The following is a 27,674-nucleotide window of genomic DNA, read 5'->3' on the forward strand; positions in this document are numbered from 1 at the left end:
TGGCTGCTCAGGATTAAATCTAAATCCCCGGCATAAATCCCCCCCCCTTTTTTTTTAAAGGATCGCCTCCCGTGTTAAGTCAAACAGAGGAATCTCCCTTCGGCTGACTGGCCCATGCTGACTCTTGGAAAAGGTCCAAAAGCTGCGGGCCGGGAGGCTTTGCACCTGCTGCTCCTTTTCAGGCCAGACGCCACCATCTTCAAATAGGATTTGGGAAACGGACACTGCTCTTCCTGGTCAGCTCCGGCCGAGGCTCACACTGCCCATTTTCTTTATCTCCAAGAGAGACCGTGCACTAGAAAGGAGACTGAGAGCTCACAGTTCCAACAGTCGGAGGTTTTTAAGAACAGACTGGACAGCCATCTGTCTGAAATGGCATAGGGTGCCCTGGCTGAGCAGGGGGTTGGACTAGAGGACCTCCAAGGTCCCTTCCAACATTATTATTATTATTTATTATTATAATCAGCCCATTGGATCCTCTCCCATCGTGCTGAAGACGTGACTCAGGCTCGTCTGCATTTCGGCAGCTAGTCCTCAACGTTGAGCGTACGTTGCTAAGTGAGACATTGGCCCATTCTACGACCTTCCTCGCCCCGGCTGTTCAGCGGATCGCTGTGGTGGCTAAGTTAGTAACACGGCTGTTAAGCGAATCAGGCTTCCCCCATTGACTTTGCTGGTTAGGAGGCTACAGAAGAAGGTTGCGTGACGCCGGGACACTGCAACCGTCCTAAGTACATGCCAGTTGCCAAGGGTTTTAGTCTGAGTCACGTGACCACGGGGAGGCTACAAGGCTAGTAAGTGTGAGAAACGGTCCTGAGTCACTCTTTTCGGTGGCCGTTGTGCCTTCAGCCCCTAAACGAACTGTTGCAAGTCGAATTCCCTTCCCGGGGCTGCCCTGGAAGACGAGGTGGAGACCATCGGGGCTGGGAAGGGAGCGCACAAGCATCTATAGGCCGGTTGCTGACCAGCACCTGCCGGCTCAGCAGAGCCCCGCCCATCCCACAGGTGGAGACGTGTAGGTGTTTGTGGCTCCCTCTTTGGGGACACCTTTTCCTTAGAGCAGGGGTAGGCCACCTTGGCTCTTTTATGACTCGTGGACTTCAACTCCCAGAATTCCTGAGCCAGCCACGCTGAGGGGAAAGGGAGAGGTTTCCAAGCTGAGCCAGGCTGGCTCAGGAATTCTGGGAGTTGAAGTCCACAAGTTGTAAGGCGGCCTAGGCCTAGGCCAGGGGTAGGCAACCTTGGCTCTTTTATGACTCGTAGATTTCAACTCCCAGAATTCCTGAGCCAGACATGCTGAAGGGAAAGGGAGAGATTTCCAAGCTGAGCCATGCTGGCTCAGGAATTCTGGAGTTGAAGTCCACGAGTCATGAGGAGGCCATAGTTCCCCCCTGCTGGCTCAGGAATTCTGGGAGTTGAAGTCCACAAGTCATGAGGGGGCCATAGTTCCCCCATGCTGGCTCAGGAATTCTGGGAGTTGAAGTCCACCAGTCATAAAAGAGCCAAGGTTGCCTACCCCTGGCCTAGGCCTAGGCCGCTTATTGACTCGTGGACTTCAACTCCCAGAATGCCTGAGCCAACATGGCTCAGCTTGGAAACCTCTCCCTTTCCCCTCAGCACGGCTGGCTCAGGAATTCTGGGAGTTGAAGTCCACCAGTCATAAAAGAACCAAGGTGGCCTGCTCCTGGCCCAGGTAGACTCCACCCTTCCACCTGGTCTAGCAAGAGAGGATGTTTTGGAGGCCCATCTGGCAGGAGGTCACCTGCCAGAGACTGGGGCCCCCTCCCTCTAGAACAGCAGGCCCGTTGAGGTCAGGCTGGGCCCCAACCTTTGCTCCTTCAGCAGCTGGTGGACCGCCATCTTCTCCAAGTGGCCTCCCCTACCCGGTCTAGCAAGGAGAGAATGTTCCAGCAGCTCCCCCCCCCCCAAATGCATCAAGGAGACGGGATACTTGGTGGCAACCCTTTCTCTGGGGAACAGCCTAGTCCCCAGGCTACCCCCAATTTTTGGCCCTTTAGGACAACGGAGAGGATGGGAAGACCATAGTTTTTTTATTGAGAGCATTGCTAGGACTTTACGTGGGAGTGGGTTGAGTTGTAAGGTTGCCCTTTTGGACCTTGCAGAAGAGTTGTAAGGTCTGTGTGCGAACGCAGGTGTGTAAGTCACAAATATATTGTCTGCAGGCTATGTGTTAATGCCTGTGTGTCAATCAATCAACACCGCTGGCTTCAGCAGGCCTGGATCCAGCGAAGTCCTTTTGGGGCCAGACAATTGTTCCGGCAGGAAAAAATCCAGTCGCAACAAAGCAAACACTGGAAATTTGCTTTCCCTCTGCCACTGCCTGGTGGCTGGGCTGGACCTGAATATTTGTGTGTGTGTTTGTGTGTTTGTGTGTGTGTTTGTGTGTTTGCGTGTGTGCGTGTGTGTTTGCATGTGTGCATGGATGGAAGGGGGGAAACTAATTGAGGAGAGAAGCAGCCTAGAAGCAAGGAGGAATTTTCCTGAGAGGGAAAACGATCAGCGGGATGGTGTGTCCTTAAGAAGTTGTAGGTGCTCCATCACTGGAGACTTTTAAGAAGAGACTGGACAGCCGTTTGTCTGGAATGGTCTAGGGCCAGGGGTAGGCCACCTTGGCTCTTTTATGACTAATGGACTTCAACTCCCAGGATTCCTGAGCCAGCATGGCTCAGCTTCGAAATCTCTCCCTTTCCCCTCAGCATGGCTGGCTCAGGAATTCTGGGAGTTGAAATCCACGAGTCATAAATCGGCCTAGGCCTAGGCCAGTCGTAGGCAACCTTGGCTCTTTTATGACTAATGGACTTCAACTCCCAGGATTCCTGAGCCAGCATGGCTCAGCTTCGAAATCTCTCCCTTTCCCCTCAGCAGGGCTGGCTCAGGAATTCTGGGAGTTGAAATCCACGAGTCATAAATCGGCCTAGGCCTAGGCCAGTCGTAGGCAACCTTGGCTCTTTTATGACTGGTGGACTTCAACTCCCAGAATTCCTGAGCCAGCCATGCTGAGGGGAAAGGGAGAGGTTTCCAAGCTGAGCCATGCTGGCTCAGGAATTCTGGGAGTTGAAGTCCACGAGTCATAAAGAGGGCTAGGCCCTAAGCCAGAGGTAGGCAACCTTGGCTCTTTTATGATTAGTGGACTTCAACTCCCAGAATTCCTCAGCCAGCATGGCTCAGCTTGAAAACCTCCCTTTCCCCTCAGCACGGCTGGCTCAGGAATTCTGGGAGTTGAAGTCCAAGAGTCATAAAAGAGCCAAGGTTGCCTACCCCTGGTCTAGGCCTAGGTCTCCTTCCTGCGTAGGGGGTTAGACTAGAAGACCTCCAAGGTCCCTTCCAACTCTATTATTCTGTATCAGGACTAGGGGTGACAGGATAGCAGTCTTCCAATTTGAGGAGCTGCCACAAAAAAGAGGGGCCAGTCTGTTCTCCAAAGCACCTGAAGGCAGGACCAGAAGCAACGGATGGAAAATCAGGGGAGAAGCAACCATTTGTCTCAAATGGTAGAGGGTGTCCTGACTGACCAGGGGGTTGGACTAGAAGACCTCCAAGGTGCCTTCCAGCTCTTTTATTCTGTTATTCTTCTAACCTCTTCTCCGAAGCAAGAAGTAACGGAGAGAAACTGAGCAAGGAGAGAAGCAGCCTGGCATTAAGGAGGAATTTCCCAATTAACCGGTGGAACCACCTGCCTCCAGAAGCTGTGAATGCTCCAACACTGGAGGTTTTCAAGAAGAGACTGGACAGCCACTTGTCTGAAATGGTCTAGCTAGGGTCTCCTGCCCGAGCAGGGGGTTGGACTAGATGACCCTCCAGGTCCCTCCCAACTCTCTTATTCTGTTAACTGCCTGGTGTTTGGGCTGGATCTGAATATGTGTGTGTTTGTGTGTGTGTGTGTGTGCTCGCAGGCAAGTGTGAACTCTAGCTAGGATCCTACACACACACACACACACACACACACACACACACACACACACACACACACACACCCCGATTGCTTGGCTCGGCTGCTCAGCGGTGCGGCCGCCCCTTTAAGAGCTCTCGGACTCTGGCCGAACCCCGTGCCAAGAGCCGCTCAGCCGGGCGGGCGGGCGGGCGGTCGCAGAGGGTGACTGGCCTGGAGGCCGAGCAAGCGGCCAGAATGCTCCGGGTCTTCATCCTCCAGGCCCAGCAGATCCAGACGCCGGACAGCGACATCAGCGACGCCTATTGCTCCGTGGTCTTTGCAGGTAAGAGGCAGGAGCCGGAGTTGGCAGACGGGGGGGGGGGCGAGGCTGGGACCAGTTGGGGAGCCCCCCTCCGGTCTGGTATGTCTCTCTCCCTGTCCCTGTCCATCCCTCTCCCTCTCCCTTCCTTCCTTCCTTCCTCTCTCTCTCTCTCTCTTTCTCTTTCTGTATGTATGTATGTATATATAAATCTGTGTCTGTCTTTCTGTCTGATCTAATCTCTCTCTCTGTATCATCTTTTTCTTTCTTTCTTTCTTTCTTTCTTTCTTTCTTTCTTTCTTTCTTTCTTTCTTTCTTTCTTTCTTTCTCTTCCCTTCCTTCCTCTCTCTCTTTCTCTGTGTCTTTCTGTCTGATCAAATCTCTCTCTCTGTATCATCTTTTCTTTCTTTTTTTCTTCCTTCCTTCCTTCCTTCCTTCCTTCCTTCTTTCCTTCCTTCCTTCCTTCCTTCTCTCTCTGTCTTTCTGTCTGATTGAATCTCTCTCTCTGTATCCCTTCCTTCCTTCCTTCCTTCCTTCCTTCCTTCCTTCCTTCCTTCCTTCCTTCCTTCCTTCCTTCCTTCCTTCCTTCCTTCCTTCTCTCTGTCTCTCCCTCTCTCTATATATGTATATGTATATGTATATGTATATATATTTGTTTCCTGAGGCTTTCGCGGGTGTTTGTATGTAGGTTATTCGGGTTTTCTCCTGCGTAAAATTGGAAGTTTTGGAAGACTTCGACGAAGTCCCATTCATCATCTTCAGGCTGGTGTTTTCTGTCTCTGTCTGTCTTTCTGTCTGATTGAATCTCTCTCTCTGTATCATCTGTCATCTTTCCTTCCTTCCTTCCTTCCTTCCTTCCTTCCTTCCTTCCTTCCTTCCTTCCTTCCTTCCCCTCCCTCCCTCCCTCCCTCCCTCCCTCCCTTCTTTCTTTCTTTCTTTCTTTCTTTCTTTCTTTCTTTCTTTCTCTATGTATCTCTATTACCATCTGCCTGTCTCTTATCTAAGCGCAGCTCAACGGCAAAATTTAAAGAAGACCCCTCTGTTTTAGAGCCAACAAATGGATACTCACAAGCGTTCAGTTAGAGAAACACGAAATGAATTATTCTCTCCCTAAAATAATGTTCCTCTTGTATAGAAATCACCCCATACATTTGTTTAATTTTTTTAAAAAACTGCTTTCTTTGCTGGAGTCACTTGTATGATCTATGTCATTTTCCTAACAATTGTCTGCAAAAAACGTTGGGAGGGATCCTTGGTGCTGTGTGGGCTGGGTCGTTTTCTTGAAGACGTTTCATGACCCAACTAGGTAATATTATCAGTGCTACTAGTGACGGAAGGAGGAATAGGGCAAGGGGGAGGAGGTGGTAGAGGAAGAGGAGGACAACAACTGTGGGGTCCTTGGTGCTTTCTGAGTTTGGTGGTTTTATTGCAGACATTTCATGACCCAACTAGGTAACATGATCAGTGCTAGAAGAGAGTGATGTGGGAGGAGGAGGAGGAGGAGGAGGAGGAGGAGGAGGAGGAGGAGGAGGAGGAGGAAGAGGAGGAGGAGGAGGAGGAGGAGGAGGAGGAGGAGGAGGAGGACTATGGGATCCTTGGTGTTCTCTGAACTGGGTTGTTTTCTTGCAGATGTTTTATTACCCAAGTAGGGAACATCATCAGTACTAGAAGGGAATGGGATTTGTGGAGAAGAAGAAGAGGAGGAGGAGGAGGAGGAGGAGGAGGAGGAGGAGGAGGGGGAGGAGGAGGAGGAGGAGGAGGAGGAGGAAAAAAAGACTGTGGAGTCCTTGGTGTTCTTCAAGCTTGGTGGTTTTCTTGCAAACGTTTCATTACCCAACTAGGTAACATGATCAGGGCTATAAAAGAGTGAGTTTTGCAGAGAGGAGGGGGAGGAGGAAGAGGAGGAGGAGGAAGACTGTGGGGACCTTGGTTCCCTCTGAGATGGGTGGTTTCCTTGCAGACGTTTCATGACCCAACTAGGTAACAACGTCAGTGCTAGAAGGGAGTGGGGTCTGCTCTCATTTCAGGGTGGGAGATGTTGTCCTTCTGGAGGAATTCCCAAAGTGGGAAACCTGCTTTTGCACAAACCCTGCTCTTGACTGAAGAAGGATCCACTTTGTCCTTAGGAAGTTTCTCAGATGGTAAACTAATAAATCTCCCCTATGTCTTCCATCCAATTCTGCTGACTGGGGGGGGGGGATGGAAATAAATGAGTTTTCATTTCAATTCTCTTAGTCACGGTGGGTGATAAATACATTTTGGACTGAGGCCGCATGATAAATCAGAGTCAGCAGCGCCTGTGGAAAATCCCCAGGGTGTTCAGCCCAAATGTCCAGAGAGCTCACCAGGCAGGCTGGACACTTTCTGCAGAACGCACAGCTTTTGTTGCTCTCTTTAAGGATTAAAGCAGGAATTGTGCATTTCTAGAGAAGAAAACCAAGGGCAGCTTGAATGGGGTCCACGGTACAACCTGGAACGAAGGAGGAATTTCCCGACAGTGAGAACAATTAAGCAGTGGAACAGAAGTTGCCTTTAGAAGTTGTGGGTTGCTCCATCACTGGAGGTTTTTAAGAAAAGACTGGACAGCCACCTGTCTGGAATGGACTAGGGTCTGCTGCCTGAGCAAGGGGATGGACTAGAAGACCTCCAAGGTCCCTTCCCTCTCTATTGTATGGTTGACACGGGTTGCTACCAGCATCCAACCATCAGCGCCAGTCAATTTGAATGTTCAATTGACTGAATTTCATGTCTACATAATAACAACAACAATAACAATTATTATTATTATTATTATTACGGTGACGTCGCTGAGTTTAGACCTAGGGGGAAAGGGAATTTCCAGTATATTCTTTCTCAGTGCTTTTTTTCTTAAAAAAAAAAAAAGGTGCTGGAACTCACACATGTCATACAACCCGCCTTGCATACCCTACAAGGTTCCATCCAAAAAAGGTGCCGGAACTCCATTCTGGGCGTTCTATGAGAAAAAAAGCCCTGCTCTTTCTTAGGGGCTGATCCACCCCCTCCCTGGCCCAGCTCTATTCATAGCTCATTTCTCCCAGGCCATGTCTTGGCAGCCCTCCGGCACCTGTTGGGCTGATGACTGGATTCCTGGCAAAGGAACAGCTGGGACAGGCAGAAAAGGCCCTTAGCCCTGGGCTCTGTTTTGCTGCCCCGGGGAGCCGTGGAGGAGCACCTTTCTACCTCCTCATCTGGTGGAAGACAATCATACAGAATAATGGAATAACAGACTAGGAGAATGGCAGAATAAAGAGTAACAGAATGCAGAATTCTGAATAACAGAGTGTAGAATAATAGCCTGCAGAATGCAAACTGCGGAATAACAGATTGCAGAATAACAGAATAGCAGAATGGCAGAATAACAGAATTCAAAATAACAGAATGCAGAATATCAGAATGCAGAATAACAGAATGCAGAATAACAATGCAGAATGCAAAATGCGGAATAGCAGAATGGCAGAATAACAGAATGAAGAATAACAGAATGCAGAATAACAGAATGCAGAATGCAGAATGCAAAATGCAGAATAACAGAATGCAGAATGTAAAATGTGGAATAACAGAATGCAGAACAACAGAATAGCAGAATGACAGAATAAAGAGTAATAGGATGGAGAATGGCAGAATTCTGAATAACAGAGTGTAGAATAACAGACTGCAGAATGCAAAATGCAGAATAACAGAATGCAGAATAACAGAATGCAGAATAACAGAATAGCAGACGGTGGTGTAGTAGAAATGCTCTCATTTTGTGCACCAACCAGCCAGGATGGAGTTTGACTTCAGGAACTGGAGCATGCCAAAGTTTCTGCGTGTTGCTAGATCTTCCCATCTGGCTAGCAGGGTGAAGAGGAAACAGGAAAGGAAAAACAAATTCTGGATGGAGAAAGGAAAAGTTGATGTGATTTCACCAGAATTAAGTCCCAAAGAGTCCACGCAGTGCTGAGTCGTCCAGCCATCCCATCATGACAGGGTCAGAGAAGAACTGAGCACGGTTTGTGTTGGGTGTGAAAAGACATCTGTCATCAATGTGGCTGCTACGTCCTTCCATTGTGCTGATGCTCTGAGTCACTTAACAGAATAACAGAGTTGGAAGGGACCTTGGAGATCTTCTAGTCCAACCCCCTGCTCTGGCAGGAAACTCCGAACCATTTCAGACCAATGGCTGTCTAATCTTTTCCTAAAACCCTCCAGTGTTGGAGCAGAATTGGACCCCTCTGCTCTAAGGATTTCAACTCCTGGAATTCCATAGGCACACACACATCTTCACATGGTCAAGGTTGACAAACAGTGGATTAGAGACGCAGGTTTACAGGGTCTTTCAAAGTCTAATTTTTTTCCATTTTTCTAATCTGGACATTGTGATAAATCCCCGAAACTCAAACAAAGGGGTCATTCCAAGTGGCCAGACCGGTTTTGTCATGGTGTGATGAAACTAAGGACTATTCCCACCTCAATTATGTGAAAGCTGGTTGGGTGGCTTAGGGCCAGTCCCTCTCTCGTCCCAACCCACCTCGCAGGTTGTCATTCTGTAGGAAATAGGAGAAAAAAGCATGTTGGCCACCTTGTTTATGATTCCCATCCTTGACCTTCTGAAAGGAACCTGGGGGTGTCCCATTTTGGAGGGGGTTAGTGGAGCAGCAAGAAGACCTCACCTGTCCCCCCCCATCTATGCATTGGTTCTTTTTATCCATTTTAATATTAATTTTAATGTTTTCACTTTCGATGCCTGGGGTTTTAATGGTTTAATCCTATCCTTGTTTTATTCTGTGTTTTAGGCTGTAGTAAGCGGCTTGGTAGAAAGACGGGAGGCCTAATTAATAAATAAAAAATAAAAAATTAATAGATTGAATTAAATGAAAATAAAATAACAAAGTAACAAAATAAGATAAGATACAATTATACAATAATAAAACAAAATAATAAAATAAGATAAAGTAAAATAATAACAATAAAAGAAAAAATCCGATAAAATGAATAAATATAAACAAATAAATGCAATATACATAATATATAAATAAAAAATAAATATGAATGCATAAATATAATATATATAATATATATTGAATATAATTTATATAATATATGAATATAATATAAAATAAAAATAAAATAAAACAATACAAAATAATATAAAATAAAAAATAAAATAATACAATAATACAATACAATCAAGTAGAATAACATAAAGTAAAATAAAAAAATAAGAAAATAAAATGATTCAATTAAAAATTAAAATAAGAACCCAGGTGGCGCAGCAGTTAGGGTGCAGTACTGCAGGCCACTTTAGCTGACTGTGTTCAGCAGGTCAGCGGTTCAAATGTCACCGCTCAAGGTTGTTGACTCAGCCTTCCATCCTTCCGAGGTAGGTAAAATGAGGACCCAGATTGTTGGGGGCAATGTAAATATATATATACATTGCTTACTGGTGTACACCGCTTAGAGAGTGCTTGCACTTAAAGCGGTATATAAATCTCATAAATAAAATAAATAAATTAAAGTAAATGATAACAATAAAAAACAAGATCAATTAAAACAAGTAGCATGCCAGAAGCAGGTCTGGCTGGGGATGGCGGGGGGGGGGCGGGGAAGGAAGGGGAGTCGCCCTGCCGGTTTAAGCCCAGAATGCCCCCCCTCCCCCGCCGGGACCCTCACTGCTATGCGTTGCCGGAGCATCCCTGCTTGCCAGCCTCCGAGCGCCCCCTGGAGGGATAACGCGGTATCGCCGCGGCGCCGCCTGGTCCTGATGCTGCGCGTCCGCCCCGCCGGAGCGGGGCGGGGAGAAGGGGGCGGAGGAGGCGGTCCGGTCAGGGCGGGGCGGGGCGGGGCGGGGCTGCCCGGGGCTCGGACGGTCCGCTCTGCTCTCCTGCCCAGAGCCGGGGCAACGCCGCGACTGCAAAAACCATGCTCCGCTGCCTGCTCCAGCGCGCCTGCAGCCTGCCCTGCTTAGAGCGGGGCGATAAGCGGAGCGACCCGGTGGCCAGCCTGACTTTCCGAGGTGAGTCTTGGCCCCGCAGCAACCGCGGAGGCTGCTCCGGGGGTCCTGGGGGGGGGACTCTGTCCTTCTCCGGGACGGGGCCGGCTGGCTTGGGACGGGCAGGAACCAGCCAGCCCCCCCCCCCGCTGCCTTCTCTCCGGGCTGTATTGCGGTGCGTTCCATCGGGCCCCTCTGGAATGGCTGGACTCCAAAGCCCATCATCCCTCCCAATGGCCCTGCTGAGCGGGGAGGGTGGGAGGAATGGCATTCCAGCTGGTGCGGAGGGCTCCCAGGTGGCTGAATTGGGTGACAGGCCTGTCAATCCGTCCGTCGAGAACTTTGATTTGGCGCTAGCTCCGCGTTGTTTTTGATCTTTTAATCTGTTGAGTTGTTGTAGCTGTGATGTGATTTTTACAGGCTGCTCTGACTTTTGATTGGGAGCGGCCCAGAGTCGGTTGGGACTTGGGCAGCTATATAAATGTTTTAAATAAAATCAATCACTTGTTCAATCAATCCATCCATCCATATATATCCTGTTTTGCCTGTGCTTTGGAAAGATGGGAGGGTGAGAGCAGCTGATAGTAAGGAGAAGGAGATAGTAAGGAGAAGAAGTAAGAATTTCCCACTCTGGGACAGAGGCTGCTCCCTCTACAATGGGCAGAGCAGTGGAGTTGTGCCTGGTGTCTTCCTCCTCCCCCTCCCCCTCTCCTCCTCCTCCTCCTCCTCCTCCTCCTCCTCCTCCTCCTCCTCCTCCTCCTCCTCCTCCTCCTCTTCTTCTTCTTCTTCTTCTTCTTCCTCTTCTTCCTCTTCTTCTTCTTCCTTTTTTCCTCTTTCCTTCTTCCTCTCCTCCTCTTCATTTTTCCTCTTCCTTCTTCTTCCCCTTTCCTCCTTCCTCTCCTCCTCCTCCTCCTCCTCCTCTTCTTCTTCTTCCTTCTTCCTTTTTTCCCTCTTTCCTTCTTCCCCCCCTCCTCCTCCTCCTCTTCTTCTTCTTCCTTTTTTCCTCTTTCCTCCTCCTCTTCATTTTTCCTCTTCCTTCTTCTTCCCCTTTCCTTCTTCCTCTCCTCCTCCTCCTCTTCTTCTTCCTTCTTTTTTCCCTCTTTCCTTCTTCCTCTCCTCCTCCTCCTCTTCTTCTTCTTCTTCTTCTTCTTCTTCTTCTTCTTCCTTCTTCTTCTTCTTCCTTCTTTCCTTCCCCTCTCCTCCTCCTTCTTCCCTTCTTCCTCCTCCTCCTCCTCCTCCTCCTCCTCCTCCTCTTCTTCTTCTTCTTCTTCTTCTTCTTCTTCTTCTTCTTCTTCTTCCTTCTTCTTCCTTCTTTTTTCTCTCTTTCCTTCTTCCTCTTCTTCTCTTCCTCCTCCTCCTCCTCCTCTTCCTCCTCCTCCTCCCTCCTCTGCTTCAAAGAATTGTCCCAAGAATGCTGCCACCCAAAGGCTGTGCCCCATGGTCCTTCTAGAGAGCTGCAGGCGGGCGTGCAGCAGGTGCAGTTGTGCTGGTATCTTTGATGGATTTATGGAGCCCTCACCCTGACAGAGTCCATACCCCCTCTCTCCTCCGGGGTCTGGTCAAAAAGGCCAAGAGAGTAACCGTGGTGTGGCCATCAAAGCTCTTTTTACGCACGTCGCCCTGTTGATTTTTTTTAAAACTGTGCCCTGTGGAGGCTACCTACAGCCTACAAAACAGGATGGTCCAGTTAGGGCAAGGGGCTTCAGTTACCGCAAGGTGGATTTTGAGGGTCTGTTAGGAGAAACGGATGGAAAGCAGTGTGTGATTTACCAGAAGGAAGGCAGAGATGGTTCTAGCTGACAGTGTTTCTCAACCTTGACCATTTTAAGGCATGTGGACTTCAACGCCCAGAATTCCACAGCCAGCATTGCTGGCTGTGGAATTCTGGGAGTTGAAGTCCACATGCCTTAAAATGGTCAAGGTTGAGAAACACTGTGAATCTAGCAGCTCCCAGAGAGACAACGAGGGAGTGCATTTTGCCGAAGGAGCTTTGCTCTGTGGTCTCCGCCACCACCAGACCCCCCCCCCCAAGGCTAGATCTTTCTTTTTCTCTGGGGGCTTCAGCTCAGGATCCTGGGGAGACCCCTGGTTCTCCTCCCTTGTTTCCTGGGCTTCAGAGGCTGCTGAGGCTTGCTCAGAGTAGGAATCCCTGGAGAACGACCTCAGAGCAAGGATGGCAGAGATGTTCCCCTTCCATTCTTGGCGTAGAAGCTGGCTGGGACAAATGAGCTCCAGAAAACATTGAAATGAGGCTGGGTGTGTATTTGTGTGTGTGTGTGTGTCACGTCTGGATCCCGTGCAGGATTCCTGGCCTTGCGCGAGGAGGACCAAATGTTATGCCAGCTCTGGTTTCCCCTGCGGCTTGGCTCGCTTGCTCGAATCACCGGCAGCCACACCCAGGCTAGCCAGCCCCTCTGGGGTTCCCTTCACCAGAGAGACTTCCCTCGGTCCCTCCCTGACACAGCTCTTTAACCAAAGTCAGACAGGCAACCATTCAACAGGGGCAGAAAAGCTAAAGCTTTTCCCTGATGATCAACGCAAGACGAGTGGAATTAGATTTTTCTTTTTTTGGAAACCATTTCTTCACACCTCCTGTTTTAAAAGAGAAATCTGAATTTAAATGCAGACATAAACAGGTTTGGAGCAGAAATGAAGAAGGTGTCAAGACACCAAGACACCTCACTGGAGAGAAGGCTGGAAGAGTAGAATTTTTTTTTTGCATCCGACCGCTCAAAAATTCACAGGGATGCTTTTTCTCTGAAGTGCAGAAAAATCTCAGGGACACCCAGCCCAGGGGATCTCGTCTAGCTTTGATTGTCCGCGTGTAACATGTAGTTGTGACAGCTGCACGAACAGAAAGACTAAGGAAGAACTGTGGCCTTTAATTCTGGGGCTGAGGAAATTTACCGAGAACAGAAGCCCAAATAATTTTGCAATATTAGAGGCGTCTACAGGCGGTCAAAAAAAGTCAAGAGGGCAGCAATGGCTGTGGGATCAAAGCACCAATAAATAGGGCTTCCATTGCATGGCTGTGGCACGCAACATGCTTTTTTGGACACCCCCCCCTTTGCAGACACCCACGAATGATGCAAACAATAGTCTAAAACCAGCCTGTTCCCCAGGAGCATAATAATAATAATAATAATAATAATAATAATAATAATAATAATCACCTGCAACATAACACCCCAGACTTAATAATTGTCGATAAGAAAGACAAAAAAGTCTGGATAGTGGACGTGGCAGTGCCTGGAGACAGCAGAATAGAGGAGAAAGAACTGGAGAAGATAACAAAATACAAAGACCTACAAATAGAAATAGAAAGACTGTGGCAAAGGCAAGCAAGGGTAGTACCAATAGTAATAGGCTCCTTGGGTGCAATCCCAAAACAACTGGAGCACCACTTGAACACCACTGGCATTGACAAATTCGCTATTAGTCAATTGCAAAAGGCGGCCTTACTAGGAATTGCTTCCATCCTGCGACGATATCTGTAATATCATCAAACATCCACATTTGCCTATCCCAGGTCCTGGGTAAGGACTCGATAGGTAGTCAAAATGCCAAATCCAGTCTGAATATCTGGCTGACTGTGCGATGATCAATAATAATAAAGTTGGAAGGGACCTTGGAGGTCATCTAGTCCAACCCCCTGCTCAGGCAGGAAACCCTATACCATTTCGGACAAATGGCTGTCCAGTCTCTTCTTAAAAACCTCCAGTGTTGGAGCATCCACAGCTTCTGGTGGCAAGCAGTTCCACTGGTTAATTGTTCTCACTGTCAGGAGGTTTCTCCTTAGTTCCAGGTTGCTTCTCTCCTGGATTGGTTTTCATTATTTCCATTATTGCCAGTCTTATTGCCCACCGTCCCATTGGCCTATGATGCAGCCAAAGAAACTCCTGGGACATTATTTTACCACATTTTGAAGTTTTTGAAGTAGTATAGTTAAAAATCCTCTTTTTCTCCCCTGCCCCCCCCCCGTTGTTCATTGTCCACCATTCAATTATAGTCAATTTGTTTTGGGAAATGAACTGAACGCCTTGGAACTTCCCCATTTTTTGACCTTGGGCTCCAGGACTTTGCCAGGCGACATTCGGCTCTTGCATTCCACAGTTCCCACCCTTGCATTCCAAATCTACTCGCCCCCCTCCCTGTTTCTGCTGTCTGCTTGTGTGGTGTGTGTAGGGGGGGGGAAGCATAGCGAGTCAAGCATGACACTTATCTGAAATATTTGGGGCACTTCGTGGGAAGATGTGATTGAAGAAGACCCCAATGCCAAAAAGGGGGGTCATGGCTCCTACCTCTGAAGATGCAAGCAGGAAAGGAGAAGGTCTCCTAGGGACGGTTCCAGGAGGCCAGTCTAGAAGACTGGACAGTCATCTGATCAGAGAGAAACTGCATCCAGTTTTGGTCACCACGATGTAAAAAAGAGACTCTAGAAAGGGTGCAGAGAAGAGCAACAAAGATGATTAGGGGACTGGAGGCTAAAACATATAAGGAATGGCTGCTGGAATTGGGGATGTCCAGTTTAATGAAGACAAGGATGAGGGGGGACAGGATAGCAGTGTTCAGTATCTCAGGGGCTGCCCCAAAGAAGAGGGAGTCAAGCTGTTGTCCAAAGCGCCTGAAGGCAGGACAAGAAGCAACGGATGGAAACTCACCAAGGAGAGAAGCAACCTAGAACTAAGGAGAAACTTCCTGACAGTGAGAACAATTAATCAGTGGAACAACCTGCCTCCAGAAGCGGTGAATACTCCAACACTGGACGTTTTTAAGAAGAAACTGGACAGCCATTTGCCTGAAATGGTATAGGGTTTCCTGCCTGAGCAGGGGGTTGGATTAGATGACCTCCAAGGTCCCTTCCAACTTTATTATGATTATTATGATTATTAAACCAGGAAATGATGGAACAGCAATAACCGTCTCACCAAACCTTCAAAGATGGGTATCCTTGGCTGATGGTCACTTCCCTGGATGGACCAGGATGTTTTTGCCTGGTTCCACATGCTTTCCTCTGCAGTACAATTGATGGTCTTTTTGGGGGTGGGGGGTCTTCCTGTCCACCCCCCTTCCTGAGCATTGCAAGTTTCCTTCCAGGGAGGCTCTCTCCTCACTTGTTCATTGCTTCTTAGGGGTTTTTGCAGGAGCCCCTTCTTTTGGGGTGAAAGCCAGTTGACAGTTTAGCTTAGGAAAGTCCAAAGAAAGGGAAAAACAGGTATTTAATTTTTGTCCATTCAAGAGAGGGAGCCGATGTTTTTCCAGGAAGAGGAGTTCAAAATAGCAACCTTTCTCTTCTTCAGGGAATGGGGGGGGGGTGAGGCGGGCATGGCCCTCAACTAGTTTTCTGATGAATCGGTGTCAATTTCCTCCCATTATGTGCCTGATTGGTCTTTTTAAAAAGATGACTCCCTTGATAGCGAAGGGAATGTGAAAATGACCAGGCTGATTTCCGCTAGAAAAATTAAGATTGTAGAGGGAAGAAGTTGCTTGCTGCAGCTCTAAGATGTGAAATACTCTCTCTCTTTGTGTGTGTTTGTGAGAGAGAGAGAGAGAGAGAGAGAGAGAGAGAGAGAGAGAGAAGAAAGAAAAAGAGAAAGAAAGAAAGGAAGAGAAAGAAAGAAGGAAGAGAAGGAGAGAAGGAAGGAAAGAGGAGGAAGGAAGGGAGGAAGAAGAAAGAAAGGAAGGAAAAAAGGAAGGAAGGAGAAAAAAGGAAGAAGAAAAAAGAAAAAAGAAGGAAGGAAGAAAGAAAGAAAAAGAAAGAGGAAAGGAAAGGAAGAAAGTATATGTGTTCATGTAAACTCTCAACTAACTTCAGCATAGTTTATTAAAATAATCCAAGTCTCTGGTTTTAACAGCACCTCGTCCCATGTCCCATTGGCCTGTCTTCACACCCATATGCACACCTGAGACAGGTGTTGAGCCTGGCAGGTGCTCAGTTCGCCGACCATCTCTTCCACTGCCTCCAGGGCCTCCTTCCTTCCTTCACAGACCCCCAAGCCCATTTTCCCGGGGAGAATTCTGTGCGATGCTGCTCTTTGCCCGGCAGGAACCCGAGATTCAGAAATGCGGATTGCAGCTTCAGCTGCGTGAGAGTCTGGGGTGGGCGGGGGGGGGGAGGAAGAATGAGAAGAATCCTGTCTCCCCCTCCTCCCCCTGGATGAAAATAGGGACCCTCAGCTAAATGGGGGCACCTCTATTTTTTGCTCCCAGCCTCTTTGGCAAGGCTGGGCAGACGCCTCCCTGCCTGGCTGGATCAAAATTGCATTATAGTCTTTGACCGGCCTAAAGGTAGAAACAGCAGCCACGGACCCTGGAGAAGGAGAACGAAGACAAAAACGCCGTGCAATTATCCTGAGTAAAAAAGAAAGTGTCCAGGTTTTTTTTTGAAAAATGAAATAAATAACTCGGTGTACCATAAAAAGTAACTTTTTTTTTATAACAGCAGCGGGGGTTGGACTAGAAGACTTCCAAGGTCCCCGATATGTTTATTAGTTATGAATTAAATGGATTGGCCACCCATCTTGCACCTCACTGAGCTTAGCCTTTGCATGCTAATAGGCAGATGCTGATGATCAGTTGGATTTATACGCCTCCTTTGTTTTCTAGAAATACGCCCTGCAGATCTTTTTCAAAAAACGTTTCCCTGCGTCTCTTCTGGGAAAAGGCTGCAGAGTGACCATATATAGCTGCATTCAGTTCAGCTGCTGGACTGGGAGGAGATGGGGGGGGGTGAGGAGGAAGGAGGAGGGAGGGAGGGGTCCGGCCGCAGCTGCCCCAGATGGACCTTCCGCCAGCCTTTGGCCCTGGGGACCCTCCTATTGTTCTGGGGTCCTGCTTTTAGGAGTCACTTCCTTTTCCGTTTGGGTGTTCGAGCAGCGCCCGGCCCTTGCCAGGCTCCTTTGCCCAACCTCCAACGGGCTCTGCCTGCTCCTTCGGCCAGAGCTGGCGGCTTTGCTTAATTTATGGGCTGACAGAAGGAAATATCCCACACGCAAGAGCAGCCCAAGATAGAATTTGGAGCAACTGCCAAATGCGCCCTGTTAACCCTCTCGGAGCTCCGGTTTCCAATCCAGACCAAGCTAGTTTGACCGTCCAGATTCCACCTGGAACCCCAGGGCTTCCAGGAGGCTGGACTACTGCATCCAGTTTGGCTGGGAAAAGGGCAGAGAAGAGCAACTCAGATGATATTAAAGGCCTGGAGATTAAAACCTACAAAGGAAGGATGGTTGCAAGATTTGGGAATGGCCAGTCTAGAGAAAAGAAAGGACCAAGGGGTTAGGGTTAAGGTTAGGGTTGAGCTTGGTGGTTTTCTTGCAGACATTTCATTACCAATTAGGCAATGGAGGAGGAGGACGATGACTATGGGGTCCTTGATGCTCTCTAAGCTTGGTGGTTTTCTTGCAGACGTTTCATGACCCAACTAGGTAACATCATCAGGGCTAGAAGGGAGGAGGAGGAGGAGGAGGAGGAGGAGGAGGAGGAGGAGGAGGAGGAGGAGGAGAATGACTGTTGGGTACTTGATGCTCTCTGAACTTGGTGGTTTTCTTGCAGACATTTCATGACCCAACTAGGTAACATCATCAGGGCTAGAAGGAGGAGGAGGAGGAGGAGGAGGAGGAGGAGGAGGAGGAGGAGGAGGAGGAGGAGGAGGAGAATGACTGTTGGGTACTTGATGCTCTCTGAACTTGGTGGTTTTCTTGCAGACGTTTCATGACCCAACTAGGTAACATCATCAGGGCTAGAAGGTAGGAGGAGGAGGAGGAGGAGGAGGAGGAGGAGGAGGAGGAGGAGGACTATAGGGTCCTTGGTGTTTTCTGAGCTTGCTGGTTTTCTTGCAGACGTTTCATGACCCAACTAGGAAACATAATCAGGGCTATAAGGGAGGAGGAGGAGGAGGAGGAGAACTGTGGGGTCCTTGGTGCTCTCTAAGCTGGGTGGTTTCTTTGCACACGTTTCATGACCCAACTAGGTAACATCATCAGTGCTAGAAGGGAGTGGTGAGGGAGGAAAGAATTATGGGGCCTTTGGTGCTCTCTGAGCTGGATGGTTTTCCTGCAGATGTTTCATGACCAAACTAGGCAACATCATCAGTGCAAGGAGGGTGTGTGATCTGCTCTCTATTTGTGTCTATTTGTTTCTCTGTCAGTGTTTTTGGGATTGCTGCTTTCTCCCTGGTGTCAACTTTTGTGGACATGTGGTGCTATGGGGATTTGCCCAGATAATCCTCGACTTATAACCGCAATTGGGATCAGAAGAATCAAACGGTCATGAAGAGAGTCAGGCCCAACCAGCGTATGAACGGAATCCTTTGCTCTGACTCCCCCCCCCCCGCCCTGATTTTCGCCTGCAGGGATATTTTGGAAACCAGCTTCCTTGGGGGGTGTTCATCTGGGCAGCCTTGCTCACTCGCTCACTCTGCTTCCTTTTAGGAGTGAAAAAGAGAACAAAGGTGATCAAGAACAACACCAACCCTGTGTGGAACGAGGTGAGTCTGTCTTCAGCGCCATTCGAATCCAGATCTCAACATGTGCAAAGTCTGTCCTCCTTCCTCTGGGTGGCCGATTAAGCAGCAGCCCCCCCCCCTTTGGGCAGGGAGAAGGAGGCCCAAATGGTTAATAACAATTTTGATTATGGGCACAGAGCAGAACTAGAAATAAGAAGCAATAATAATAGTAATAATAATAGTGATAGTAATAATAGTAGTAATAATAGCAATAATAGTAGTAATAGTAACAATAGTGGTAGCAATAATAATAGTAATAATAATATTGATTATGGGCACAGCAGAACTAGAAATAAGCAATAATAATAGTAATAATAGTGGTAGTAATAATAGCAATAATAGTAGTAATAGTAACAATAGTGGTAGCAATAATAATAATAATAATAATAATAATAATAGTAAAGTTGGAAGGGACCTTGGAGGTCATCTAGTCCAACCCCCTGCTCGGGCAGGAAACCCTACACCATTTCGGACAAATGGCTGTCCAGTCTCTTCTTAAAAACTTCCAGTGTTGGAGCACTTACTGCTTCTGGAGGCAAGCTGTTCCACTGATTAATTGTTCTCACTGTCAGGAAGTTTCTCCTTAGTTCTAGTTGCTTCTCTCCTTGATTAGTTTCCACCCGTTGCTTCTTGTCCTGCCTTCAGGTGCTTTGGAAAATAGCTTAATTCCCTCTTCTTTATGGCAGCCCCTGAGATATTGGAATACTGCGATCATGTCCCCCCTTGTCCTTCTCTTCGTTAAACTAGACATACCCAATTCTAGCAACCGTTCCTTATATGTTTTAGCCTCCAGTCCCCTAATCATCTTTGTTGCTCTTCTCTGTACTCTTTCTAGAGTCTCAACATCTTTTTTACATCATGGTGACCAAACTGGATGCAGTATTCCAAGTGTGGCCTTACCAAGGCATTGAAGAGTGGTATTAATACTTCGCGTGATCTTGATTCTATCCCTCTGTTAATGCAGCCTAGTACTGTGTTGGCCTTTTTGGCAGCTGCCGCACCCTGCTGGCTCATATTTAACTGATTGTCTACTAGGACTCCGAGGTCCCTCTCACAGTTACTACTATTGAGCATGGTGCCACCTATGCTGTACTTGTGCATTTGTTTTTTCTTGCCTAAATGTAGAACCTTGCTTTTTTCACCATTGAATTTCATTTTGTTAGTTAGTGCCCAGTGTTCAAGTCTGTCCAGATCCTTCTGTACCTGAAGCCTGTCTTCTGGAGTGTTGTCTATTCCTGCCAGCTTGGTGTCATCTGCAAATTTGATGAGTTCCCCATCTATCCCTTCATCCAAATCGTTGATGAAGATGTTGAAGAGTACTGGGCCCAGAACCGAGCCCTGGGGCACCCCACTACACACTTCCCTCCATATAGATGCAGTTCCATTGAGGACCACTCGCTGAGTACGGCCGGTCAGCCAGCTACGGATCCATCTTGTGGTGGTTCTGTCTACCCCACATTTTTCTATCTTGTCAAGTAGTAGGTTGTGATCTACTTTATCAAATGCCTTACTGAAGTCCAAGTAAATTATGTCCCCAGCATTCCTCTGATCCACTAATTTTGTCATTTGGTCAAAGAATGCAATAAGATTTGTCTGGCATGATCTATTTTTGACAAACCCATGTTGGCTTTTAGTAATGACTTTGTTTGCCTCTAGGTGTTCGTTGATTCGTTGTTTGATTATCTTTTCCAGGATCTTCCCAGGTATTGAGGTCAGGCTGATAGGTCTGTAATTTCCTGGATCCATTTTTTTTCCTTTTTTGAGGATGGGAACTAATAGTAATAATAATATTGATTATGGGCACAGCAGAACTAGAAATAAGAAGCAATAATAATAATAATAGTGGTAGTAATAATAGTAATAATAGCAATAGTAGTAGTAATAATAATAGTGGTAGTAATAATAATAGTAATAATAGTAATAATAACAATATTGATTATGGACACAGAGCAGAAATAGAAATGAAGCAATAATAATAATAGTGGTAGTAATAATAGTAGTAATAATAGTAATAGTGGCAGTAATAATAATAATAACAACAACAATAACAATAATATTGATTATGGGCACAGAGCAGAACTAGAAATAAGCAACAATAGTAGTAATAATAATAGTAATAATAGCAATAATAATAGTAGTAGTAATAATAGTAATAATAATAGTGGTAGTAATAATAATAATAATAACAACAATAATAATATTGATTACGAGCACAGAGCAGAACTAGAAAAAATAGTAATAGTAATAGTAGTAGTAATAATAATAATAATAATAATTAATAATAATAATATATTACAATTAGTGGTGGGACTTTCAGCAGCCAGTCAAAGCCTTCCTAATTTTGCAGACAGCATAACACAATTTAGGTACATTTTAGGAAATTGTACGTAAAATGATGGATGTTTCCTGAGCGTCTCGTCAGGTGAGGGGCTGACGAAAAGGGTCCCTGGGTCCTTATAGAAAATTATAGTAGGCAGGCAGTCTTCGACTTATGACCACAATTAAGCCCAAAATTTCTGCTGCCAATAGCGACAGTTGTTAAAGTGAATTTTGCCCCAATTTACGGCCTTTCTTGCTAGAGTTGTTAAATGAACCACTCTCTAGTTGTTAAGTTAGTAACTTGGCTGTTAAGTGAATCCGGCTCCCCCATTGATCTCCCTTGTCAGAAGGTCGCAAGCGGGGATCACGTGACTCCGGGACACTGCAACAACCGTCGTAAATACGAGTCAGTTGCCAAAGCCTCCGAATTTAGATCCCGGGACCCTCGGGAGGCTGCGTCGGTTGTAAGTGTGAAAAACAGCCATAAGTGACTTTTTCCCTAAGTAACTTTGAACGGTCACTAAACGAACGGTCGTGAACGGTCGGGGACTACCTGTAGTAGGACGTGAGCTGTAGGTAAAGTGGTTTTTACCGTTTTGTAAACCGAAAGGGTTCCCTCCCCTGAACTGCCGTTCATTATGTAGGGAATATTTATGAAATGTGACAGCTGGATGTCGTTTGGGACGACTTAATAGCTTTCTAGATACTCCGGATGTCAGTTTCTGTTCCCGTAGGGAAGCCAGAATGATCAGCTTCCTCTCTTTATCATCCCTTCCTCTTCATTCTCACTTCGCCCTTAAATAAAGACATAAGCCTTTAGAACTAAATTAGGGTTTCCTTTTGCAATATCACGCCCTGACAAGAGTGTCTGTTTATCACACATCCTCTTACGAGTAGGAAACTGGGATGTTGATTGGATTTCCTTGGAGGGAGGGGGGAGGAGAAGGAAATTGGTGGGGACAGAAAGCTTTGTCTGAAGCTGCGTAGGGCACCATCCATGCTGCTTTTGCTGAACTGAAATGCCGGCTTCTTGAGGTGACATGATAAGCAGCCTTTCAATATTTGAGGGGCTGCCCCCAAGAAGAGGAGCAAGGGGGGTGGTGGTCACCTTATTCTCCAAAGCACCAGAAGGCAGGACAAGAAGCAACGGATGGAAACTCATCAAGGAGAGAAGCAACCTGAATAGAATAGAATAGAGAATGGAATAGAAAACGGAATAGAAAATGGAATACAATAGAATAGAAAATAGAATAGAATAGAATATGGAATAGAATAGAATAAGGAATAGAATAGAATAGAATAGAATAGAATAGAATAGAATAGAATAGAATAGAATAGAATAGAATAGAATAGAATATGGAATAGGAATAGAGGAGAATACAGAATAGAATAGAATAGAATAGAATAGAATAGAATAGAATAGAATAGAATAGAATAGAATAGAATAGAATAGAAAATGGAATAGAAAAGAATGGAAAATGGAATAGAAAATAGAATAGAAAGTGGAATAGAATAGAATAGAAAATCGAATAGAAAATGGAATAGGAATAGAATAGAGCAGAATACAGAACAGAACAGAACAGAATAGAATAGAGCTGGGAAGGACCTTGGAGGTCTTCTAGTCCAGCCCCCTGCTCAAGCAGGAGAACCTATACCATTTCAGACATGTGCGTGTCTAGTCTCGTCTTAAAAATCTCCAGGGACAGAAGTTGTGGGTGCTCCATCACCAGAGGCTTTTAACAAGAGACTGGACAGCCACCTGTCTGAAATGGTATGGGGTCTCCTGCCTGAGCAGGGGTCCACAACCTCCAGCGGTGAAACGCCCACAACTTCTCGTTCCATTGATCAATTGTCCTCACTGTTAGGAAGTTTTTCCTCAATTCCAGCTTGCTTCTCTCCTTGGTTAGTTTTCATCCGTTGCTTCTTGTCCTGCCTTCGGGTGCTTTGGAGAACAGCTTGACTGCCTCTTCTTTGGGGCAGCCCCTGAGATACTGGAAGACTGCTATCATGTCATCCCTGGTCCTTCTTTTCCACGGTGAGTCCTAACTCTATTGAGGATTGACCAGGTCTTATGGGGTGGATTTGGTTCAGCATATGCTAAATCAACCAATCTTTCAATCAATCATTCAATAATCCATCATTCAATCAATCAATCGTTTAATCAATCGTTCAATCAATCATTCAATCAATCATTCAATCAATAGATGAACATCCTACTTTGGAACAGAAATTCAATTTCTCTTTTGAAGCTCTTTCCAACGTTTTTCCCGCCGTCTCTTAGGGATTCGAGTGGGACCTGAAAGGACTTCCATTGGACCACAATGCGGAGCTTCATGTGGTGGTCAAGGATCACGAAACCATGGGCAGAAACAGGTGGGGCACCCAGGAATGTCTCGGTATGGGTGTGTGTGTATGCGTGTTACAAAAAAAAAAGTCAATATGGCGAACACCAAGATATCAATTTACGGGGTTTTTTTTCCTGTGCTTTGCAGAGTTTATTAGCTGGTTCTTTCTCACTTTGTCCTAGAGCAGTGGTTCTCAACCTTTTTAATGCCGCGACCCCCAACTGGTCGTAAGTCGAGGACTACTCAACTGTTGCAGCACCGTTTGCAGACTGGGACTTTTGGCGGGCTCAGCAGGGCAGAGACAGCCTGGATAATTCCTATTGGCTTTTGAAAGCCAATAGAATTAGACTCTATGCAAGAGAGGCTATTCTATTGGCTTTCAAAAGCCAATAGAATAAAAGGGAGTAGCACAGCTAAGGAAAAGGGGGAAAAAATGGCGGACTGCGTTGTTTGGCGACCCCCGTGAAATGGTCGTTCGACCCCAAATGGGGTCCCGACCCACAGGTGGAGAACCACTGTCCTAGTGCGTGTTGGACGGTCTGCTTCTTGTTTTGAAAATACCGCCTCTTGAGCATGTGCAGAGGGCACTCCTCTGGCTAGTAGCTGCCTGACCTGCTTAGGACGATGTATTTCAAGGCTCTTGGAGCCGTTGTTCAGCCTGCAGACCATTCTGGACTTTGCTTGTCATAAGGTCTCAAAATGTGATCGCGTGAGCCCTGGACTGTGCAAGGCAGGGTGCCAGCGGATCAGCCAAGGCCCCCCTGCCTCCTTTCGGGAGAAGCCCACCCCAGGGTAAGAATAATGCCCCGTCGCTTCAAAGGCGATGCCTGTGGCACCCCTGGCAAATTCTGGGTGTGGGGAGAACCCACCAACAGCTGCCTAGACCAGGGATAGGCAACCTGGGCTCTTTTATGACTTGTGGACTTCAACTCCCAGAATTCCTGAGCCAGCCATGCTGAGGGGAAATGGAGAGGTTTCCAAGCTGAGCCAGGCTGGCTCAGGAATTCTGGGAGTTGAAGTCCGCAAGTCATAAAGCGGCCTGGTCCTAGGCCAGAGGTAGGCAACCATGGCTCTTTTATGACTGGTGGACTTCAACTCCCAGAATTCCTGAGCCAGCCATGCTGAGGGGAAAGGGAGAGGTTTCCTAGCTGAGCCAGGCTGCCTCAGGAATTCTGGGAGTTGAAGTCCATGAGTCATAAAAGAGCCAAGGTTGCTACCCCTGCACTAGGCCTAGGCCGCTTTATGATTCGTGGACTTCAACTCCCAGAATTCCTGAGCCAGCCTGGCTCAGCTTGGAAACTCTCCCTGTCCCCTCAGCATGGCTGGCTCAGGAATTCTGGGAGTTGAAGTCCACGAGTCATAAAGCAGCCTAGGCCTAGGCCACAGTGAGGCAACCTTGGCTCTTTTATGACCCGTGGACTTCAACTCCCAGAATTCCTGAGCCAGCCATGCTGAGGGGAAAGGGAGAGGTTTCCAAGCTGAGCCCTGCTGGCTCAGGAATTCTGGGAGTTGAAGTCCACAAGCCATAAAAGAGCCGAGGTGGCCTACCCCTGAACTAGATGGGTGCTTAAAAATAGCTGGCTGGCCCACAAGACGAAGCAAATATACCCAGCAAGAGAAGGACTTAGCCGAGCCCTGGGGAATTTGGAAGGTGGCCCCTGTCCAAGATGTTTGTTTGTTTGTTTATTATTTGTTTTTCCCATTTTTGAACCCTCCATCTCCCTCCAAGAGGGACTCGGGTGGTGCACAATCAAAGGTTAAAATAGAACAACAGTGCAGTGGTGGGATTCAGCCAGTTTGCACCACTTCGGCAGAACCGGTAGATAATTTTTTGTTGCCCAGACCCAGAATACTACTGATGATGTTCCTTAGTTGGGTCATAAAACGTCTGCAAGAAAACAACAAAGTTCAGCACCAAGAATCCGGCAGTTTTCCTCCTCCTCCTCCTCCTCCTCCTCCTCCTCCTCCTCCTCCTCCTCCTCCTCCTCCTCCTCTTCCTCCTCCTCCTCCTCCTCCTCCTCCCTCCCTCCCTCCCTCCCTCCCTCCCTCCCTCGTAGCACTGATGTTGTTCCCTACTTGGGTAATAAAACATCTGCACAAAAGCAGCCATGCTCAGAGAGCATCAAGGACCTCACAGTCCTCTTCCTTGCCCCCTCCTCCCCGCTCTTCCTCTCCACAAACCCCACTCCCTTCTAGCACTGATGGTGCAACCTAGTTGGGTCATGAGATGCTTGCAAGAAAGCCACCCAACTCAGCACCAAGGACCCCTCATTTCAACCCCGAGCTACGTTTTCACTGCCGCTTTGACGTTTGCTTGACCTGTTGCAAGAGTCAGCCAGGTGCCAAAAGGTCCAGGGGCTGGCTGGCTGGGGGTGCTGGGGGGTCCCCTTCTCCTGCTCTCTGGGGTTCAGCATGGGTGATCCTGGCTTGGCACATTCCTTGGAAGATCCTGGAACAAGGCCGGTCCTTCCAGAGTTGAGAACAGGAAGAGGATTTCAGGGAGAAAAACGGCCGTCTCTGCTGAACAATGCCGGGAAACGCGAGGGGAAGTGACCCCAGGCAGACCCAAGAGTCTTGTGAGTGTCCCAGCCAGAAGGCTCCCCTGGGCACGGACAGCCGGCTCGGGTGGGACGTGAGCTGAGTTGACAGGCTGTCCTGCAGGACTGTTTTTTCCCCCTTCCTTTTTAAAAGCCAGTCTGAATCAGGGCTTGTGAGTCTCCGTCTTGGAAAAATGTCACCTTTCCTGTCCAGGTTAGTTCCCCCTTCGGGAATGGCTATTTATGGGATTCCGTTGAGACGTTGAGAGAAGATACAGTGTCACTGAAAAAAGCAACTTCTGACCGTTTTCACACTTATGTCCACTGCAGCATCACCAGGGACACAAGATCGAGATTGAGGCGCTCAGTCACTCCCCTTGCAAATGTCTCCCTTAACAGAAATTTTGGGCTTAATTGTGGTCGTAAATTGAGGGCTACCTGGGATTTGTTTATCAGTGATCTGCACCGGAGACAAATTCCTTATGTGTCTAATCACACTTGGCAAAATAAAGTAGTCAGTTCCATTCCATTCTATTCATTATTTCATTTTCTATTCTATTCTATTCTATTCTATTCTATTCTATTCTATTCTATTCTATTCTATTCTATTCTATTCTATTCTATTCTATTTATTCTATTCTATTCTATTCTATTCTATATATTTTCTATATTTTCTATTCTATTCTGTTCTGTTCTGTTCTGTTCTGTTCTGTTCTATTCTATTCTATTCTATTCTATTGCACAACTTCTGTAGATGCCAGATGCTAAATAAACTTATAAGATGTTATCAATGTAGCTTTATAGTAGCCTGCTATTCTATTCTATTCTATTCTATTCTATTCTATTCTATTCTATTCTATTCTATTCTATTCTATTCTATTCTATATATCTATTCTATTCTATTCTATTCTATTCTATTCTATTCTATTCTATTCTATTCTATTCTATTCTATTCTATTCTATTCTATTCTATTCTACTCTACTCTACTCTGCCGTACCCTACCCTACCCTACCCTACCCTACCCTACCCTATCCTATCCTATCCTATCCTATCCTATCCTATCCTATCCTATCCTATCCTATCCTATCCTATCCTATTCATTGCACAACTTCTGTAGATGCCAGATGCTAAATAAATAAACTTGTAAGATGCTATCAATGTAGCTTTATAGTAGTCTGCTCTATTGGGAAGCCTGTGAAGTAATTCTTGGGAGAATTAATAATTCTTGGTGAATTCTCACCCCTCCATATAAACAAAACACTTTGCCCGTGATAGCTTGCATGACAGGAATACAGTTGTGTTGCTGCTGGGCAGTGTTTGTGTTTAGAGGAAAAGGATATTGCTCCAAATGTAAACAGTTACTTCTTAATTGTAAACACTGATCCGATGGAAGGCTTAGCTCAACCCTGTTGAGATGCTTTGGTCCTCCTGATAGAGCGATTGCTTTCCCACTAATCAATCAAAATAGAGCTGGAAGGGACCTTGGAGGTCTTCTAGTCCAACCCCTTGCACAAGCAGGAGACCCTCAACCATTTCAGACAAATAGTTGTCCAGTCTCTTCTTAAAAACCTCCAGCGTTAAAACGCCCTCAACTTCTCGTCCTCACAGTGAGGAAGTTTTTCCTTAATTCCAGGTTGCTTCTCTCCTTGATGAGTTGCCACCCGTTGCTTCTTGTCCTGCCTTCAAGGGCTTTGGAGAAGACCTTGATTCCCTCTTCTTTGGGGCACCCCCTGAGATACTGGAAGGCTGCTATCATGTCCCCCCTG

The 27,674-nt window shown here is 46.9% G+C and overlaps 1 protein-coding gene across 11 annotated transcripts in view; it reads left to right on the forward strand.

Moving 5' to 3' along the window:
- The first annotated feature begins 4,104 nt into the window (after positions 1-4,104).
- DYSF (dysferlin) overlaps positions 4,105-27,674 on the forward strand; it is a 155,047-nt gene continuing 131,477 nt past the window's right edge. For 6 of the 11 annotated variants that reach the window (XR_005555553.1, XM_039333808.1, XM_039333813.1 and 3 more), the window contains exons 1-3: positions 10,082-10,227; positions 18,633-18,688; positions 23,307-23,398. Coding sequence is in view for 10 of the 11 variants with exons in the window: in XM_039333808.1 (XP_039189742.1) it covers positions 10,134-10,227; positions 18,633-18,688; positions 23,307-23,398 (242 nt within the window). In the remaining variant the exon portion in view is untranslated. Of the gene's footprint in view, positions 4,236-10,081; positions 10,228-18,632; positions 18,689-23,306; positions 23,399-27,674 lie in introns of those variants that run through there. The other 5 variants (XM_039333809.1, XM_039333817.1, XM_039333818.1 and 2 more) reach the window with 2 other exon arrangements.

Source organism: Crotalus tigris, unplaced genomic scaffold, assembly GCF_016545835.1.
Source record: "Crotalus tigris isolate CLP2741 ecotype Arizona unplaced genomic scaffold, ASM1654583v1 scf7180000024513.1755786, whole genome shotgun sequence".
Classification (NCBI taxonomy): domain Eukaryota; kingdom Metazoa; phylum Chordata; class Lepidosauria; order Squamata; family Viperidae; genus Crotalus; species Crotalus tigris.